Source organism: Oryctolagus cuniculus, chromosome 11 (genome assembly GCF_051225735.1).
Source record: "Oryctolagus cuniculus isolate XC-2025 breed Fujian yellow rabbit chromosome 11, ASM5122573v1, whole genome shotgun sequence".
Lineage (NCBI taxonomy): Eukaryota > Metazoa > Chordata > Mammalia > Lagomorpha > Leporidae > Oryctolagus > Oryctolagus cuniculus.
The window spans coordinates 20,667,894-20,688,581 of record NC_142877.1 but is presented as its reverse complement, the minus strand read 5'-3'; the positions used below and the strand labels follow the sequence as shown (position 1 = coordinate 20,688,581).

General features: G+C 44.7%; 1 protein-coding gene across 3 annotated transcripts in view; it reads left to right on the top strand.

The window, feature by feature from the left end:
* The window catches only part of RPRD1B (regulation of nuclear pre-mRNA domain containing 1B), a 58,920-nt gene that overhangs the window by 14,357 nt on the left and 23,875 nt on the right, over positions 1 to 20,688 (top strand). For 2 of the 3 annotated variants that reach the window (XM_089307128.1, XM_002710771.6), the window contains exons 3-5: positions 1,500 to 1,633; positions 11,678 to 11,790; positions 14,818 to 14,944. In XM_089307128.1, the coding sequence (XP_089163254.1) occupies positions 1,500 to 1,633; positions 11,678 to 11,790; positions 14,818 to 14,944 (374 nt within the window). The remainder of the gene's footprint in view (positions 1 to 1,499; positions 1,634 to 11,677; positions 11,791 to 14,817; positions 14,945 to 20,688) is intronic. The other variant, XM_089307129.1, reaches the window with a different exon arrangement.

Below are 20,688 nucleotides of genomic sequence, written 5' to 3'. Positions count from 1 at the left end.
GGGTCCTGGCAGGGCAAACTCTTAGATGCAAAGGCCTGAATCAAGACCAGGGTAGCTGTTGTAGTAGGAAGGAGGGAGGGAAAGAGTGGATAGCAATTGAGACCGAAGAAATACTGGGTATGGTTGAGAAAGACTCTGAGGGCTTTAGAAAGATGTTCACATTTATTCTGAGGGAGAATGGAAAGAAACATTGGGAGTTTTGCATAGGAGTGACATGATCCGCTTTAACACAACAGCTGGAAATTATGTTTTTAAAACTTAAGGACAGGAGTAGAAGCAGGAAGACTGATAATAGTGATTCAGTCAAGAGATAGCAGTGGCTTGGACCAGTGCATAACAGAGGAGGAGGTGAGATGCAAGTCATTTCTAGACATTTTAGTCCTTTGATTCCAATTCAGTAAAATTTCCCAACTACTGATTGCTAAGGAGTACCAGAGCAGGCCGAACATTATCTGCATGGAGTGTTAACATGAGTTTTGCAGGGTCGGGTGGGAAGAATTCCATCTCAGTTGAGTTTGGTATGGTGTCTTCTTGAAGTTCCTCCTAATGATTTTTGACATAAGATACAAAGATGATGAAGTATCTCTTTTTGATTATGGTCACTGCATAGAAGATCATTGACATCTAACCAGCTTTACAAAACAAAACAATCCACAGTAACAGAATGGGTGGCGAGCACATTCATGTTCCATTCAGAAAGTCTTCTCCCACTCTTACTTGCTCTCTGACACATTATGGTAGGCAGCTGGTTCACAGCGTGCTAGTTACAGTCCTCATACTTTGTTTTGACAGTGTCATGTCAGAAAAAAAATTGATTATATAAATTTCAGATATAAATCACAGAGGTTGCATTGTTCTCAGTGTGTCCTAAGATTATTGGTTAGATACCTTTGAACATGGAATACAGACTTAGCCCTGAATTGATATAAGTAAAGTTGAATTATGAAGTTGAAATCAGTCTTGGCATTTATGTGTGTTCAATTATATTTATACTTGTAAAGATGTTGATATGTCAACACTAATGAATTGTAGTAAATTTTGTAGTTTAAACATTTGGATTTTTTAAAAATCTTTTTTAAAAATTATTATTCTTAAATGTTTTGGTCAACTTTAATTTCCACTGGAATATCTGGCACTACATTTTAATTAATTCCTTCTTTAAAAGTAAGCTATCACAATTGATGTGATCAGTTTTTGGAATTCTGTCTGTAAAACTCAGCCATTGGCTTTTTGCTCCATTTTTCTATCTTTCAAATGCGAGAAAGATTACTTCCATAATGTGATCCTCTGTTGTCCCCACTCCTGTAGTTTCTGGTCAAGTTTTGGGTATCCAGGTAACACAACCTGTGCCTTTCTCTTCCTTCTGTTTTAAATATGTAAATTATTTAGTCAGTTGTTGGTTTTTTGTTCGTTTTTTTTTTTTTTTCAAATGTAGATCTGTCCTAATTAAAAACAAAAAATCTTAAGCTTATATATATCTTTTCATCTTTTCTGGGCAGAGAGGCAGATGAAGGCTGTAAAAAACCTTTAGAAAGATTGCTGAACATCTGGCAAGAAAGAAGTGTGTATGGCGGCGAGTTCATACAGCAGCTGAAGCTGTCTATGGAGGACTCCAAGAGCCCTCCCCCGAAAGGTAGAGACATCACCACGTTTACAGCTCTTGGTCTTTGCCTACTTTCGAATCAGATATGAAAAGCTGCAGTGGGGGTTGCTGGGAACCGCCAGCGATTTTATGATTCTTCAGAGATGATCATGAATGATGGTGAGAATTTATATAGTGCTCGGGGCGTGTCAGCCCGGTTCTAGCACTCATGCTGCTCATCCTCACACCCTACCTTGGGCTCTGTGTTCTCCTTGCCTTTCTTCTGTCCTTCAGAGACTCTGCTTGCACATGGGAAAGGAACAGCAAAATTGGTTAGAGTTGAGGAGTTACCTAGAAGTGCCCTGGTTAAGATTTTACAGGATTTTGTCCTCGCCCTGCCATTACCCACTGTAGGAACTTGAATAAGTCTCTTAGGCCTTTTAGAGCTTGGTTTCACTGATTATAGACATGGAATATACTTTTAATAATTGTCAGTTTGCTATCAAAAATTGATTTTGGTCTTCACTGAACCCAAGATATGCTTACAAGGTGTGAACATAGCATGCCTGTGGATTTTGCCAAGTCTTTCATAAGAACTTAGATGACTTTTTCCTTCAAAGAGTAAGATCAAATGTTATATTGTTATTTGATATTTGGCTAGTTGCAGTTTAGTTCTAGTTGGCATAAAGTATTTCTAAGCTCAGTCTGCTTGGACTGTATAGATTCTCATTGTCTGAAAGATGAAGTACAGTGTTAAGAACCCTTTCTAACCTGCACTAGCCCACTGTTTCTTCCCTGCCACTCCTTCATGTACTTTATATCCTTTGGCCGTGTACTTCCTTCGTGTTCTGTATATCCCTTGGATAGCCCCTGAGTGTTCTGATGGCACCCCTTATTTTGCAACTGCTGTTAGCATCTGCCTGAGATGGCCTGCCCCTTTTACCATGTTGTGAGCTCATCATCCAGGAATACTCTAGTACTGACATCTCCCCTTGCTTGTCTGGGTATATGTAGCCATTCCCTCCCTGTTCTCTGGTACTATGTACAGAGCCCAGCTGTGATTAGCATATGTGATAATAACATTTAGCAACACTTTATTGTATACCCTTATGATCTCTTCCAGCTCTAAAAATAAATACGTTTAAAAAAGAAATACATATTTTGTTTATTTGAAAGACAGAGTTAGAGAGAGAGAGAGCTTCCATCTGCTGGTTCATTCCCCAAATGGCTACAATAGCTGGGGCTGGGCCAGGCCAAGGCCAGGAGCCTGGAACTCCATCCAAGTCTCCCATGTGGGTGGCAGGGACCCGAGCACTTGGATCATCATCCACTGTTTCCCAGGTGCATTAGTAGGGAGAAGGATCTGAAGTGGAGCAGGTGGCATTGCAGGCAGTGGCTTCACTTGCTGCATCACAATAGTAGCCCCAGATTATATGCATTTTATGTTAGGGTAACTCCTCTGGGACCTTAAAGGTCAGGCTTTCTAAGAATGACATAAATGCTTTTCGACTACAAGTCATTTTACATGGAGTTATTAGAAAATAATAATTTTTGGGTTATGTTTCTTTGGATTCAGGTAGTATCCTTTGGAGGTATTCTGTACAACTTCGGGAAATTAACCAGCATTCTTTTCTTTCTTCCTTTTTTTTTTTTAAAGGCTTGTTAACTTATTTGAAAATTGAGAGAGAGAGAGGGTCCTCTCTCTGCTGGTTCGTTCCCCAAATGGCTGCAATGAAACCAGGAGTCAGGAGCTTCCTCCAGGTCTCCCTTGTGGGTATAGGAGCCCAAGCACTTGGGTTATCCTCCACTGCCTTCCCAGGCACATTAGCAGGGAGCTGGCTCAGAAGAGGAGCAGCCAGGACTCAAACTGGCATCCATATAGGATGCTGGCACCACAGGCATCAGTTGTACCCACTGTGCCACAGCACTGACCCCCAACAGTGTTGATTTTTTTTTTTTTTTTTTTTTTGACAGGCAGAGTGGACAGTGAGAGAGAGAGACAGAGAGAAAGGTCTTCCTTTGCCGTTGGTTCACCCTCCAATGGCCGCCGCGGCCGGCACGCTGCGGCCGGCGCACCGCGCTGATCCGATGGCAGGAGCCAGGAGCCAGGTGCTTTTCCTGGTCTCCCATGGGGTGCAGGGCCCAAGCACCTGGGCCATCCTCCACTGCACTCCCTGGCCACAGCAGAGGGCTGGCCTGGAAGAGGGGCAACCGGGACAGAATCCGGCGCCCCGACCGGGACTAGAACCCGGTGTGCTGGCGCCGCTAGGCGGAGGATTAGCCTAGTGAGCCGCGGCGCCGGCCAACAGTGTTGATTTTTAAAAATACCTTTGATGAAGTAGAAGAACACTGAAAATGGAATCTTTTTTCTTTTTTAAAAAAAAATTTATATGAACAGCAGAGTTGAGAGACTTCTATCTACTGATGCGCTCCCCAAATGGCCACAATAGCCAGGGCTGGGCCAGGCTGAAGCCAGGAGCCTGGAGCCTCTCCAGGACTCTCACAAGGGTGCAGGGGCCCAAGCACTTGGGCTGTCTTCCTCTGCTTTCGCAGGCTCCTCACTAGCAGGGAGATGGATTGGAAGTGGAGTGGTTGGGACTTGAATTGGCATCCATATGGGATGCTGGTGGCACAGGCGGAGGCTTAACCTACTACCCTACGATGCCAGCACCAAAAATGGATTCTTGAAGCTAATGTTGAATTTCAGGTTGGGTGTTTGCTGGACACATGCTTTGAATCAACAGCTATGTGAGATGCTGTAGGAAAGAGCGAGAGAGGAAGAAGTAGTTCTGCCCTCAGAGAGCAGACGGACAGGTTGGGGAGTTTGTGGTGCTAGTAGTTTTTTTTTTTTTTTTTTTTTTGGACAGGCAGAGTGGACAGTGAGAGAGAGAGACAGTGAGAAAGGTCTTCCTTTGCCGTTGGTTCACCCTCCAATGGCCGCTGCGGCCGGCGTGCTGTGGCCGGCGCACCACACTGATCCGATGGCAGGAGCCAGGTACTTCTCCTGGTCTCCCATGGGGTGCAGGGCCCAAGCACTTGGACCATCCTCCACTGCCTTCCCGGGCCACAGCAGAGAGCTGGCCTGGAAGAGGGGCAACCGGGACGGAATCCAACGCCCCGAACGGGACTAGAACCCACTGTGCCGGTGCCGCAAGGCAGATGATTAGCCTAGTGAGCCGCGGCGCCGGCCTGGTGATAGTAGTATTGAAGAGAACTTTTCCCAGTTTTTGAGAGTCTAGACAGACAGTGACAGTAACCGAGGCAGCATTCTCTGTGCGGAGAATAATGCTGATTTAAAGATAATTATATAATCTATAGCTAATCTAAACTATAAAGATAATCTAAAGGTAATTACTATTTAGTCTGTAAAGGTTGAAATCACACATAAAGAGGTTACATGTGTCTGTTAATCCCAGCTCAGCCCCCAGATTCATGGGTAATTCTTTGTCTTTAGTCAACTTCATAGAGTTTACCTTTGAAATTAAAATTTCTTCTGGAACTTTGACAGTTCTTTCACCTTTGGAGAATGCATGAGCTTAGGAATTCTGTTTCAGAGCTTGAGATTTCTTGAGTTTGTATACCTTTGTTCCCAGGTGCAAGACCCAGATGTGTTCTAAAGTTGCCTGTCTGTTCCTGGGAACACTCAAGGTGTTGCTTGACTGAATATAACTTTATTGTTTGCTTGAGTCATTGTGAATCAATGCAGTTGCAGAAGGATTTAGAAAAGGTAGATACAAAGAACTAGCACTTATTGAGCACCTGTGCTATACCAGCCTGTCTACTGGTTGCTTATCATATTAATTTATTTTAGATCCTTACACCTACTCTGTGAGTCCGGTGTTGTTTCTTATTGCAAATGAGGAAATTAAAGTTGAAAGGGTATAGTGATTTTGTCTAAGGGAATATATTGGTAAGTAGTGAACTCAAACTCATCTGTATGGCATTAAAGCCAGTGTTCCTCACATTGTACTTTGTCCTGGAAGTACGTGGCTTCAGTAGATGTATTACGGAGTGAATTCCTGTGCAGGCTGCCCAGTTTTCCCAGACCTTTGTATCATTCCAGTACTCAGTCTTTTCAGAGTTTTGAGATCCACCTCTGTCATTTCTAAAGCTATGTGATCTTAGGCGTGGCTTCTGATCTCTCTGGGCCTCAGGTCCTCTGTACAACATTCTGTTAATTAGATTTGGTAAGGATTTCTTGAGATGGTGCAGGAAATATGATATCGGTGGGGCAATGATAGGATTTTTATTTGCACTCCCAGTCCTGATATCTAATATTCTGAGTTTTTGCTTGGGAACTGGGACTTTGTGTAAGGCTGGAAGATGTGATCATTGAGACCGTGAGCCGTAGGCCCAGCCTCCCTGGATGAGGGCTGGACTTGGCCCTCTGTTCACTGAGGTGATAAGGGGAGAGATCTCGGAGGTTGTGCCTCAGGTGTTTGCCCCTTATTTGTCACAGGCTCTTTTTTCCCCCACAAGTAAAATTTAATGTGGTTTTAAAGTTTTTTCCTTTACTTTACAGAGAAGGGAAAAAAATGAGGGAGCTTTTACAAGTAATATTTCTTGATTCTTTTTTCTTTATAGAAATAAAATCTGAGGATTTTTTTTTTTATTCTAGAAAATTGCAGGGATATCCTTTAGAGAAGCAAGCTTTGCAGGCAGAAGGCTGCATTTTGTAATGTGATTTGGGAGCCTTCAGGCCAGCTTTTTACCTTAAGATTAGTTTCGCAATCTGCCAATAACGGCTGAAATTCTGCCGTACTCACGTCTGTCAGAGGCATTTCCTAAACCCTCAGGTAGCCAGGGTAACTTGAAGGTTAGCGAGGGCTCCCTGGAGACGCAAGGACACATTGGAGGATAAAACAGAAGGTGCACAATATGAGGACAGAGGATATTGACCACCTGTGGTGTTTGCCCAGTCTGTAAGAAGGTGGTTGCGTGTGTGAAATCAGTGTCAGTAAGCACCCCAGCCGAGCTTATCTTAGATTTACATGTAGAAACGGCACTGACTTCCTAGCTTATTTTTAATGGCTGTCTGACTAGATTAAGACTACTGGGCATCAACTGCTAACTTTGTAGCAATGGTGGTCATTTCTGGCCTCGTCCTAGGCTTTCCAAGCTCTGTTACTGTGCTGCTTCCAAGAGGTGCACTCTCCAGCCTATCCACTCTTTCCTAGGCACTGTAGGGACATAGAGGAACAAAATACTTAATGTCTCCAGCAGAGGCAGGCTTGCCAACAGCCACACAGGTAGCAGGAATGGGCGCTTTGAAGGCGAGGCCCAGCGTGTGGGAGTTGGGGTGCTCTGGATAACACGGCTGGATGACTAGCCGGCTCTCAGCTGAGGGGAAGTGAGGATCAGCAGAGGCCATCCCAGGGTTTTGAAGAGAGAAGGATGGAATGAAAACTCGTGTAGGAAGATTAGTTTAATAGAGTATGGTCTAAATTGGGATAGAAGTAGCTAGAGGTGGGGAGACCAGTTAGGACAGCAGTCTCGACAAGGCATCATAAAGGGCAGATTGCTGATAGGAGGTCCTGGATGAGAAAGGGACAGATGCTGGTGGTCTCCAAATCTTTGTACTTGGAAGATGGTGCCAGTAGGAGTTTTTCAAAGTGGAATTAGGAAGTTTAGGCAGTTGTAGCCCTGTAGGGGAAATGATGAATAAATTCTTTTTCAGAAATGGAAATTTCAGTTTGCAGCACAAATAGGTCCTGCAGGTTAACTTAGGAGTAAAATGGGAAAGTAGGGTGATAATGGTCCCATTACACCCACTTCCATCAGGGTAGCAAAGGACAGAAATGGCCCTGAAACAGTCTTTTTTTTTTAATCCATTTGTCTTGAGTCTTGTAATGCTCTGAGTGGCAGCACGAAGCAGTACCAAGACCTCTCACTAGGAGACGGGACACGTTGGCTTGTGGGACCCAGACCGAGTCTAAGCTCCCTGGCTTTGGACAAATGAAACCTGTGGGCCTTGGTGCTTTTTCTGAATGTGAGCTGGGAGAAGCAAAGATACAGGTCCAGCTAAGGTCTTCCAGCTTCAAAACAGTGAGTTTTGTTTCTTTATGTAAGTAGTTCTGTCTGATAGTTTGAAGACCGAAGGATTTCAAGTTATTTTTTTCTACCTTCTTTAGTATATTTAACAATTATTGATTCTTTTAGGTATTTGAAAGCAAGTAAAGGCACGTAAATTATATTTTTGATCTTATACTCAAATTCTGTTTTTTTTTCCCCCCAAAGGCAGAGTTAACATAGAAGAGACCGAGATCTTCCATCTGCTGGTTCAATCCCCAAATGGCTACAGTGGCCAGGGCTGGGCCAGGCTGAAGCCAAGAGCTTCCTCTGGGTCTCCCATGTGGGTACAGTGGTCCAAGGACTTGGGCCATCTTCCACTGTCTTCCCAGGCTATTAGCAGGGAGCTGGATCGGAAGTAGAGTGTCCATATGTGTCACTGGCACTGCAGGCAGTAGCTTATCCCACTGCACCACAGCGCGGGCCTCTTATACTCACATTCTAATAACTATTCTTTTTACCACTTAAATGCTGTTGAGGATAAATGTCTTTGTGGGTCAGGCCACACAATACAGATTAACAAGGCAGCTGCTGTGTATGGAGTACTGTTAGGTAGTTCATGTGAAATTATATTCTAATAGATTTTCCATTTACGAAGATAGAGTTCTTGGGGCTGGTGTCACAGGCACTGGCATCCCATATTGGCACCACTTTAAGTCCCAGCTGCTCCACTTCCTATACAGCTCCCTGCAAATAGATATGGGAAAGCAGCAGAGGATGGCCCAAGTCCTTGGGCCCCTACACCCACTTGAGAGACCTGGTCTGTCTCTTCCACTCTCTCTAACTCTGCCTTTCGAATAAATAAAGAAGTCTTTGAAAATAATGCAATTCTTGCTTTGCATTGTAGTGCAGGACTATAAAAGTGGCTATATAAGCTGAAAGCACGCAAAGTGATCTTAATCATCAATGGAGAAAATTGTACTGTGACTTTTAAGAATTTTTGTTCAGTGTTAAAAGACAGAAAAACCAATAGTTTAGCTTACAATTACTTATAAAATTGAAAACCTTAAAAATCTGTGTTTCTCAAGAGTAGCTTGAACAAGTCTTGCCTTCATTCATTTATGATACTGAATATTTTTTTTTTCACTCATTCATTTTCTTTGAGAAGCACAAAGAGAGGCTGCTCCCTGCCTCTCATCTACTGGTTCACTCCCGGGATACCAAGGAGCTGGGAACTTTTTTGCTTTTGAAGATTTATTTATTTGTGTGAACGGCAGAGTCACAAAGAAACAAAGGCAGAGAGAGAGGTCTTCCATCTGCTGGTTCATTCCCCAGATGGCTGCAAAGGCCAGGACGTGCGTGCAGGGCCCAAGGACTTGGGCCATCCTCTGCTGCTTTCCCAGGAGTTTAAGCAGGGAGCTAGATTGGAAGTCAAGCAACTGGGACTCGAGTTGCTGGTGCCCAAATAGATGCCAGCCTTCCAGGAGGAGGCCTAACTTGCTGCTCCACAATGCTGGCCTCTGCAAGTATCTTTTTTTCTGCCTTTGCAAATTGCCACACTTCTTCCCAAGTTTGGATCAGCTTCCAACATTTTGTCTTTTGTGCTCTCAATGCTGTAAAATCTCTCTATTCCTTAAGTGTGAAGCTCGTGATGAGCATTGCTTCCTCCAGGACATTGTCGTCATCACTTCTTTCGTTTGTGTTGATGAGTTCACCTTCAGCAGCAGTTCTTGGCCATGAACCTAGAGTGTCTCTGGCAGTGGCAGCGCAGCATCCCACAGCCATGTCTTCTTTCTCTGACTCCACTTATGTGACGTTACCTTTCACTTCTAGCAATAGCTTTATTTAGGTTTTCTTTCTTTCCTGGCCTTTCGCCTTTTTAGCAATTTCCTACTTTGATTATTTATTTTTATAAAATGTCATATGGATTTGATTGCTGGTAAACCAGGATGCAGCATTCAGTTTGTATGAACTGAGCAATGGACGTGCAGTGAGCAGTCACTGACAGGCTTAAAAGACTCGAGTTGATTGCTCACTGACCATGACTGGGGGCAATGCAATTTGACTCCATGCAAATACTCAGAGTTGATAGGGCAAGGTAACTGAAATTTAAAACAACGTTGTTGGCCAACTGGTGTCATAGATGCATGCTGTTGTAGCAGATCCCTGTATGACAGGACCATGGAAACACTGCCTATATTACAGGAGCTACTCTTCCTTTCCCTTTCCTTTTTCTTCCCTTCCCTCCCTTCCCCTTCCATTCTTAGAACCAACAAAACATTAAGAAAATGTGGGGCCTGGCACAGTGGTTAAAGCCCCAGCCTGCAGCGCCAACATCTCATATGGGCGTCGGCGGCTGCTCCATTTCCAATCCAGCTCTCTGCTGTGGCCTGGAAAAGCAGTGGAAGATGGCCCAAGTCCTTGGGCCCCTGCGCCCATGTGGGAGACCCAGAAGAAGCTCCTGGCTCTGATCAGCTCAGCTCTGGCTGTTAGAATCATTTGGGGAGTGAACCAGCAGATGGAAGACCTCTCTCTCTGGCTATACCTCTTCTGTAACTCTTTCAAATAAACAAAATAAAAAAAAATTTTTTTTAAAGAAAATGTGAAGTGTGGATTGGTGAGTTAATGTGGAAGGTAGAGAATACAAGCTACTAGCGTGGTTCCAGAAGAACATGTTTAAGCAGAAAGTATTGCTAAGTTCTTAGGTCCCTAGTGTCCCCCTTTTTGACAGATGAGGGGGCACTTTTGTGGCCTTAAGTAATTTGAGTACAGTGGAATAAGCATGGGTTTTGGAGTTACCCTTTGGATGAGTTATTTAATCTCCCTAGACCCTCATTTCTCACCTGTAAAATGGAGATACTACATGTTAGAGTTACTGGAAAGATTTAATGTAGAGAAGCAATATTGCAACACCTTGCACATGTTAGAGGTCCAATATTTCCTTCCTTTCTAAACCTGAGTTTAGTATTTAGATTTATTTCCCACATTTGCTTGGCATTTATTTTGTATTTTCCAACAGGAACAATTTTGGAATTAACATATCTATCATAACAGTGTTAAAACATCCATTACAGATTTTTAAAAAATGTAACCTGACAGCCTCAAAAGTGGTTCATTTTAAAATGGTAGCTGAAGTACTTTCTCTCAGTATCAATCGTATGTCTCAATTACGGTTATTTTTTGATCTTAAGGTAAAGCTGGGTTTGCTTTGTTTCTAAAGGGATGGTCTAAAGGATGTTTGTGTTTAGAATTTTTGACAGTTTTATTGATGACTTTCTACTGTTTTCTGAAATGATTCTTGGAAAGCATTAACAGCCTTGTTTATACACAGTAGTTTCTCTGTAAACCTTCTTACACATTGACTTGTTTTGTTAACATTGTCTGCTGGATTGTCTTATCATTTTACTTCTGTTAACCTTTAAAAAAATTGAAGTTTTTTTGGTTATGAGGTTTTTGATGTTACTGTTTTCTGAGTTTGACTTTTAGATTTTTTTTAAAGATTATTTATTTATTTATTTGAAAGTCAGAGTTACACAGAGAGAGGAGAGGCAGAGAGAGAGAGAGAGAGAGAGAGAGAGAGGTCTTCCATCTGATGGTTCACTCTCCAGTTGTCCGTAATGGCCAGAGCTGCGCAGATCAGGAGCCAGGAGCCAGGAGCTTCCTTCAGGTCTCCCACGCAGGTGCAGGGATCCAAGGTCTTGGGCCATCTACTGCTTTCGCAGGCCACAGCAGAGAGCTGGATCAGAAGAGGAGCAACCGGGTCTAGAACCGGCGCCCATACGGGATGCCAGCGCTTCAAGCCAGGGCGTTCACCCACTGGGCCACAACACTGGCCCCAGATGTTTGTTTTTAATAGTATTTTTCTGGAAATTCAATTTGAGGTGACAGGTCAGGACCTTTTGACTTTTCAGTAATGTGGGGAACTACAACCATTTAAAATAACTGGCATGAAGGTTACTATTAAATCATTTCTGAAAAGTTACACCACTTTTGCCTTGATTTTACACGTGGCCCACTGTGTGCTTAGTGGTCAGCTCTCACCAAGGCAGGGGTATGTGACTCATCTCATTTTTTTCTTTCCCTTAGCAACAGAAGAGAAGAAATCTCTGAAGCGAACTTTTCAGCAGATACAGGAGGAGGAGGATGATGACTATCCAGGAAGTTACTCTCCCCAGGATCCTTCTGCAGGACCCCTCCTGGTATGTTTGACCTCCAGGGAAGACAGAAGCTTCAACCTCTAGCTGAAAATTACAGTCACAAGGTGGCGCCAGTAACCAATATTATGGAATGTCCAAAGGGTACTTCTCAGTCCCAGATGCAAGATCCCACCCAGTGAAGGGTGCCAGCCAGCAGACTTCACTGTATCTTTTCATGCCCCGAACTTGCAGTGGGTTTATTTTATTAAGTAGTTGGACTTGGCTTTTTCACTCCTAGAAATTAAAAATATTCTTAAAAGATGATTTTTGTGAAGAGGTAATGTTACAAAGACATTCACAAGCCTTCTGCCATGGCTTATCTCCAGTAGCATAGTGATTTTATCATTAAACAACTCATTAATATCCAAAGACAGTCTCTATACTGGTAGCAAATTTGCTAAACTATTTATTTAAATACTAAAATATGAAATTAGTCTTTAACCAGGTGTTTGTATAATTTGGCCCTTTGTATAAATTTTTTTAAAGGTTTATTTCATTTATTTGAAAGAGAGAGCCGGCGCCGTGGCTCAATAGGCTAATCCTCCACCTTGCGGCGCCGGCACACCGGGTTCTAGTCCCGGTTGGGGCGCCGGATTCTGTCCCGGTTGCCCCTCTTCCAGGCCAGCTCTCTGCTATGGCCAGGGAGTGCAGTGGAGGATGGCCCAGGTGCTTGGGCCCTGCACCCCATGGGAGACCAGGAAAAGCACCTGGCTCCTGGCTCCTGCCAGGATCAGCGCGGTGCGCCGGCTGCAGCGGCGGCCATTGGAGGGTGAACCAACGGCAAAAGGAAGACCTTTCTCTCTCTGTCTCTCTCTCTCACTGTCCACTCTGCCTGTCAAAAAAAAAAAAAAAAAAAAAAAAGGAGAGTTATACAGAGAGAGGAGATGCAAAGAGAGAGAGGTCTTCCATCCGCCAGTTCACTCCCCATTTGGCCGCAACAGCTGGCGCTGCACCGATCCGAAGCCAGGCGCCAGGAGTTTCTTCCAGGTCTCCCAAGTGGGTGCAGGGGCCCAAGGACTGGGCTGTCCTCCACTGCTTTCCCAGGCCATAGCAGAGAGCTAGATCAGAAGTGGAGCAGCTGGGACATGTACTGGTGCCCATATGGGATGCTGGCACTGCAGGCAGTGGCATTACCCACTACGCCACAGCGCCAGCCCCTCTTTGTATAAATTAATCATGAACTCTATGCTTGATTTAGTTCATCTATTCACATTTAAAGAAAAGGAGACCAGAGGAGCAGTAACAAGGCCATTGTCTTCATTTGAATCCAGACCTGTTCTACCTCGTTGCCTGTGCCCTCCTCTGTGGATCACACTGCCCCTTTAACCTAAAAAACCTTACTTTGTTACTCATAGGAGTATTTAAAGCTTATGTAAATAGGAAGTGTTCAGATTTGTGTTTTGTTGATATGATGAATTAGACTGGTGTTACATGACAGCCGTGTTAGGTCCCTTACATTTGAATGCAAAAACAGTAAAGAGCATGCCTGGCTTATCCGCCTTTGGCGTAATCTAACTGCCACCTGCAGAGTTAGCTACTCCCAGGTCACTGTGGATTGGCAGACCCCTGTCAACAGGGTGTGTTTTCTGGTAATTTAACATTCCCTTTTGATATACACAGGATATGTATTCTGGTTTGCTTTTCTTATTTCTTCCTCTTTTGTGTTTGTAATTAATGACACATTTTATTATGGGCGTGATTTTCATCTTGTAAAGCAAACCCAAGAGAAATGAGATAACACACAGATGTCAAATATAAATATACGCACACACATACCTTTGTTCTATACTAGAGATTATTCTGTGCTGGAAGTAGTGCCTCATTTGAAAGTAAGCAAGATAAACCAGACTCCATATTCCTTCTTTCATTTTTTTCAAATGTTTATTTATTTATATGAAAGTTAGAGTTAAGAGAGAGATCTTCCATCCCCTAGTCCATTCTCCAGATGGCCACACAGCCGGGAGCCAGGAGCTTCGTCCAGCACACTGGCATTGCAGGCCGAAGCTTAACCAGCAGTACCACACACTGGCCTTGACTCCGTTTCCTCCCTCCCTCTCTTGCATCCTTCCTTCTTTCTTTTTTAAGATTTATTTTATTTATGTGAAAGGCAAGAGTTTGCATAGAGAGAGGGAGAGAAAGATTTTCAATCCACTGCTTCACTCCCAAAATGGCCACAATTGCCAAGGCTAAGCCAGATGCCAGGAGCAAGGAGCTTCATCTGGGTCTCACCTACATGGCAGGAGCCCAAATACTTGTGCCTTCTTCCTTTGCTTCCCTAGGCCTTTAGCTGGATCAGAAATGGAACAGCCAAGATTTAAACCAGCATACATATGGATGCTGGCATTGCAAGTGGTGGCTTAACCCATTAACGCTATGCCAGCCATGCCTCCATTTTTTTAAGTTGCCAAAAACATGTCATTTATACATTTTTGAAAAAAAGAGTTACGTAGAATTTTATTAGTGTCCTGCCATGGACTTGGAAAAATTAATTTTGTATATTCTTTTAGAATCTGTATCACTCCCATATTAACTCTGGGACTAAGAACGATTTCTTTTAACAAATTTTTTTTTTTTTTTTTTTTTTTTTTTTTGAGAGTTACAGAGAGAGAGAGAGAGGGAGAAACAGAGTTCTTCTATCCACCGGTTCATTCCCCAAGATGACTGCAACGGCCAGCACTGAGCCAGGCTGAAGCCAGCAGCCAGGAGCTTCTTCTGGGTCTCCCACGTGGGTGACAGGGGCTGAAACACTTGGGCCATCTTCTGTTGCTTTTCCCAGGTCATTAACAGATAGCTTGGTTGGAAGTGGAACAGCCAGGATACCAACCAGTGCCCATATGGAATGCTGGCATTGTAGGCAACGGCTTTAGCCAGCATACCACAGTGTGAGCCCTGGGAACAATTTATTTTAAAAAAAAAAAGAGAGTCTAGAATGGGTGTTTTTAGAGTTTGTCTCCACCTCCTTTAACTCCTAATTTTATTTAAACTCCGTATGTCTTAATGGATAGTGTTGTTGGTGTTCTCACTTCACAGACAGAGGAGCTCATCAAAGCTTTGCAGGACCTGGAAAATGCTGCATCAGGGGATGCTACTGTCCGACAGAAAATTGCTTCTCTTCCCCAGGAAGTACAGGATGTTTCTCTTTTGGAAAAAATAACAGGTGAGAAGAGGGGTTTGGGTGGAAGATGAAGCAAGGTGGGCGTATCTGTAGCCCTTTCATAAAGCATCAAATGCTAGACGTGCTTAGGTCTTCAGGTGTAGACTACATGTGGTCCTGGGGCTCTGCCATCTTCAGATCTGCAAATGTAGCTCACATGCTGAACAAAGGAGCGCTTGGAATAGTCAGACTTGTGTGGTGATTCGGAAAATTACTGCAGAAATGCCAGCATGTCCAGCCTCTGGCCTTCTAAACTAAGGTCTGTTGAAAACAGTGTAAATTGTGTGTAGGAGGGGCACTTATGACCCTCTAGCATTAAGAGAAAATGATTGATGATTCAGGCCAAGTAATTTGTATGCCATACACTGTCAGCCCTGACCATGAGTCAGTGTCAGAATTTCAGGTGTGTGTTGTCATTTTTACCCTAATGATGATCGCCCCCAATTAAACAGGGTGGTTGACATTATTCCTGCTTTCCGTGTAGGAAATGGAAGGAAGGAATGAAGCGTGTGCTAGCCTTTACAGGACACTGTGTGCCAGGTGTCTGCGTGATGATCTTTGAGGTCCACTGAGTGTATGGGAGGAAACCACGCCTGGTGAGAAGTGGGTGTCTTGCCCGTGGTCACACAAGAAGTGGATCTTGGGGTTCCACCCTCTGATGCAGTGCCCGTGTTCTTCCCACGTGCAAGCTCAGCCCTTTCATCTTGCACTCTTCTAAAGGCCGCCACCTTCTCCAGTCCCGACTTGGCTGCTTCTCAGCCGTCTTCCATAGCCACGAGAAGGAGGTCGAGGTGACTGACTGGAGAAGTCTCTTTCATGCACTGAGGCCCCCTGTGTGGTAGGTGCTCGTGTGTCCCCACCTTTCCCCTCCTGGGTTAAGTGCCAAGAAAGAAGTGAAGCAGCGTTTGGAGGGGGAGAATGATTGAGGAGCTGGGTCACGGGGAAGCCTTTTCTGAGAGAGACTGCAAACTTGGGAAGTGGTCCGTGGGGCTGCGGAAGAGCAGCTCATGCCGCGAGGCAGAGGGAATAGTGCATGGAGAGCCCGTGAGGCCCGGCTGCTCCATTGGGGAGCACGGCCTTCTGGTGGGGCCCGCAGGCCTTCTGCCACAGCCCTCATTTTCTTTAAATGATTTTTTGAGTCTTTTTTTTTTTTTTTTTTTTTTTTAATCACTTGAGAGGCCAAGAAATGGGCAGAGACAGAGAGAAATCTCCATCCACTGGCTCACTCCCCACATGCCTGCATTGGCCCTGTGCCAGGCTAGTAGCTGAAGCCAGGAACCCAACCCAAGTCTCCCATGTGGGTGGCAAGAACTCAGTTATTTGAGCCATCACCCTTGTCTCCCCGGGTCTACACCATCAGGAAGCTGGAGTCAGGAGCCAGACCCAGATATTGAACCCAGGCACTCTGATATGGGAGCTGGAGTTTTAAATCACTACCCCAAACCTCATTTTTCTTAATATCAGAATCAAAAATGCAAAAATTGAAAATAAAATATATAAACCTTTAAGGGTCTTGGGTAGCTTTTTAAAATACTTATTGTGATTATTAATTGTGGTAAAACATGTATAACATACAAGGGTAAAACACACATGACATCAGAATGTGCATTTCAGTAGTAGTAAGGGCTTTTACGGTGCTGTGCAGCCAATTTCTAGAATTCCTTTCATCTTGTAAAACTGAAACTCTGTACCCATTGAACAGTGACTTCATTTCCCCTTTCCCAGCCCATGCAGCCACCATTCTTAAATCTTGTTTTCCATCTGTTCCTTCTTTGCACCCTGCCGCCGAGTGTGATTGGTAAAAGTAAGTTGCGTATCTTAGTTGAATTGTCCTCGTGTTTTTCTGATGACTATGCTATTTTCTTTATGTCTCTTTCTGCTTAGTAAAAATTAGTGGTTTTTTTCTTCTTAATTTTTATTCATACATTTTAACATTTTAGTAGAAGAGAGCTCTCATCTGCTTCATTCCCCAAATGCCAGCAGCAGCCAGGCTGGATCAGGCCTAAGCCAGAAACTCAATCCTTGTCTCCTTTGTGGGCGACAGAGCCCCAGCTACTGGAGACATCATTTTGTCTCTATGAATCATAAAAAACACCTTTCCCATTTTCTCACGTGGGAAACATTTTTTCTTGATCCCCTGGCTTCCTATAGCTACTGTCTGATTTCTTGATTGTGTTTAGTGTAACATCCTGAGTGGATTGCTATGTTGTCTCCTCTTCACCTCCTCCCATTCTCTCGATTCCGGGAAACAAACTGCTCTTATCAGAATTGCCTGTGACTTCCTTGTTAAGTTCAGAAATTCTCTGCCTTCAACTTAACCTCAGGAGGTTTTGACCCTTTAATTATTTCCTCTTCCTGAAAATACTTCCTTCCTCATTTGGTAGACAGAACAATGCCTCTCTTCCAAATGTCTGTCCCAGTCCCCAGCACCTGTGAATGTGTTACCTGTCTGTGGCAGGAGGAACTCCTCAGATGGGTTAAGTTAAAGATCTGGCGATGAGGAGGGGCTCCTGGATTGCCCAAGTGAGCCCAGTGTAATCACAGGGTCCTTGTAAGAGGAGGGTCAGTGGGAAAGACCGAGGAGGAGATCTTACTACAGAAGCAGGGGTGGGAGAGATGTGCTTGGGGTGGAGGGAGGGGCCGTGATAGTAGTACAGTGATAAATGGGTGAGGGTTTTAGCCACTGACCTTGGTGATTTGTTATAACAGCAGTAGGCAAAACCAAGGCCGCACATTCTCCCTCCTGTTCCTTCTCGTTCTCTCCCCCTTCCCCTCTTGCCATTTGACTTTTTAGGCTTTTTGATAGTTTCACTTCTCTCTGGCCTCTTCACATTGACCTCTTAACCTTCTTCTATAGCTTTTTTTACTGACAGTTGGTTTCATCCAGTTTTATAACTTTACATTAACAATTTTTATGCTGATGATTCGATTCCCTAACTTACATCCTTAATGTTGAGCTTCTTGAACTTGAGGCCCACACATCCAGCCTCCTGTTTAGTAGTACTGAACCTGACCTGAGCAGGACTCTGATCTTCCCTCCAAAACTCATTTCCCTCAGGGTCTTAGAGATCTTGTAAATGGCCTCTTCTCTCCTAGTAGTCAGGACCAAAGACAGCATTGGATAGCTCACCACCACTTCTGTTGCTGTACCTAGCCTTCTCAAAGTAACATGATAACCTGAGTGATCCTGTGATCCTGTGAAGCGGAAGTCTCACTATGTCTCCCTTTGCTCAGAATACCCCAGTTTCTTCCCCCATTACCAGATCTTTCCCCGCCTTCCACGTCTCACCCCATTGCCTTGTAGGCAGACTTTTTTTTTTTTTTTTTTTTTTTTTTTTGTAAGATTTATTTATTTATTTGAAAGAGAGAGGTCTTCCATCTGCTGGTTCACTCCTCAATTGCCTGCAATGGCCGGAGCTGCGCCGATCCGAAGCCAGGAGCTTCTTCTGGGTCTCCCATGTGGGTGCAGGGGCCCAAGGACTTAGGCCATCTTCTACTGCTTTCCCAGGCCATAGCAGTGAGCTGGATCGGAAGTGGAGCAGCCAGGTATTGAACCAGTGCCCATATGGGATGCTGGTGCTTCAGGCCAGGGCATTAACCTGCTGCACCACAGTGCCGGCCCCTGTAGGCAGACTTTCACTCCTTTCCCTCGCTCACTACTGGAGTCCTACGGGCTCTTGGCCAGGCACTGCTCTCCCACATCAGGGCCTTTGTACTTCCTTCTTCCTGGAACATTGTCACATGACCTGTTCTCTTGCCTCCTTCAGTCCCTTGTGTATATTCTACCTCCATGTAGCCCACCCTGACCACCTCATTGGAAATTGTGATTCCCCCCTGCCCCATTCTTTCTCCTGTACCTTGTTTCTATGTAGAGTTCATGTTTTCAGCTGATGAATCAGTGTAGTGTTGTATGTTGTCTCTCTTCCTGCCCAAGGATATAAAGCAGAGGACAGAAAGCTTGTTTCCTGCCATCTCTGACAGCCCAGGCCTGCTGTAGGAGCTAAAATATTTGTTAAGTGGAAGGCTTTGGGTAGAGGATTGGTGAGTATAAACGTCTGGGATGGATTTGCTGAAGGGTTGTGACTACTGTAAATAGAGACATCTCTTCAAATTTTGCTGTGAAAGGGAGCAGGGAAATGGAGCAGTAGCTGGAGAGTGCTTGTGTGTATGCTGCTGGTAGTGTTTCAGGAGGGAGACAAGGTTGGTGAGGCACAGAGAAACAAGGGCTGCTGCAGAAACTGGGTCTTTGAGTAAGCAACGGGGAGCAGGGTGCCCATGCCAGGTGGAGGGCTGGCCACTGGAGGCCTGCAGCCGCTAATCTACATCAGAGAGCAGAGCACCTGAGGAAGGCCACAGGTAAGTCCCCTGGAGCCAGCCTCTTGCTCCTGCATTGTTTTGGATAACTCACTAAACTATTATGACTTATTTCTCTAGGTAGCAATTATTAATGTAAATGAATTTTTTTCCGTGTACAAGTACTTGAGGGTGAGAATTTTTTTTAATCTTAAAAATTTGTTTTCTTTGGCTTTTTTTTTGCTACAAAGCAAAAACATCTTAATGAATTAACTTAAAAAAAAAAAAACCTAGTCAAACATGGACAAAGCTAAAACCAAGGCGTTCCCAGCTGCTTGTTCACAGAGCGTGCCACCAGTGTGGAAGTGTGGGCCTGCAGTCCTGGCTGCCCTCCACGGCGGTACCCTTGCTTTCCCTCATGCCCTGTCCTGAAGAGGGTGAGTGGGCCTGCTCTTCGGCTTCAGACTCATTTGTCTCCCAGTATTCACATTAAGAAGAAATCTAAAAGCCAGACAGCTGTTTGTCAGAGGTGCTTTCTTGGGGATTCTGAAATCCCCGCTATGAAGAGTGCCACGCGCGCTTGCCTGTGCCAGCCTGTGTTCAGAGAAGCAGTGGATGTGCCTCACTGTGTGTGTGGTGCCTGGTGTGACTCCCCAGAGCTGCTGCGGTCTCTGGTGTTCTTGGTTTCAAAGCACCAATTACTGTTTCAAAAGGCTTTCTTAAAGTTAGATTTCAGGTTTTTTTTTTTTTTTTTTTTTTTTTACAGGCAGAGTGGACAGGGAGAGAGAGAGAGAGACAGAAAGGTCTTCCTTTGCCGTTGGTTCACCCTCCAATGGCTGCCGCGGCTGGTGCGCTGCGGCCGGTGCACCACGCTGATCCGAAGGCAGGAGCCAGGTGCTTCTCCTGGTCTCCCATGGGGTGCAGGACCCAAGCACTTGGGCCATCTCTACTGCCTTCCTGGGTCACAGCAGAGAGCTGGCCTGGAAGAGGGGCAACCGGGACAGAATCCGGTGCCCCGACCGGGACTAGAACCTGGTGTGCCGGTGCCGCAAGGCAGAGGATTAGCCTAGTGAGCCGCGGCGCTGGCCAGATTTCACTTCTGATCTCACCACCACCCACACAGAATTAGTTATGCCAGTTCTTTATAAATACAAATTACTTTTACTTCTTTAAATTTTTTTATTTGTATTTATTTGAATGGCAGAAGACAGAGATCTTACATCCACTGGTTCACTCTCTAAATGCCCACAGCCAGGCCAGGAACCAGAAGCTCAACTCAATTCTCCTACATGGGCAGCACAGACTAAACTACTTGAGCCGTTAGCCGCTGCCTTCCCGGGTGTGCATTAGCAGGAACCTGGAATTGGAACAGAGCTGGGACCAAACCTAGGCACTCTGATAGGGGCTGCTCGTGTCACAAGTGGCGTCTTAACTCCTTTACCAAATGTTCACCC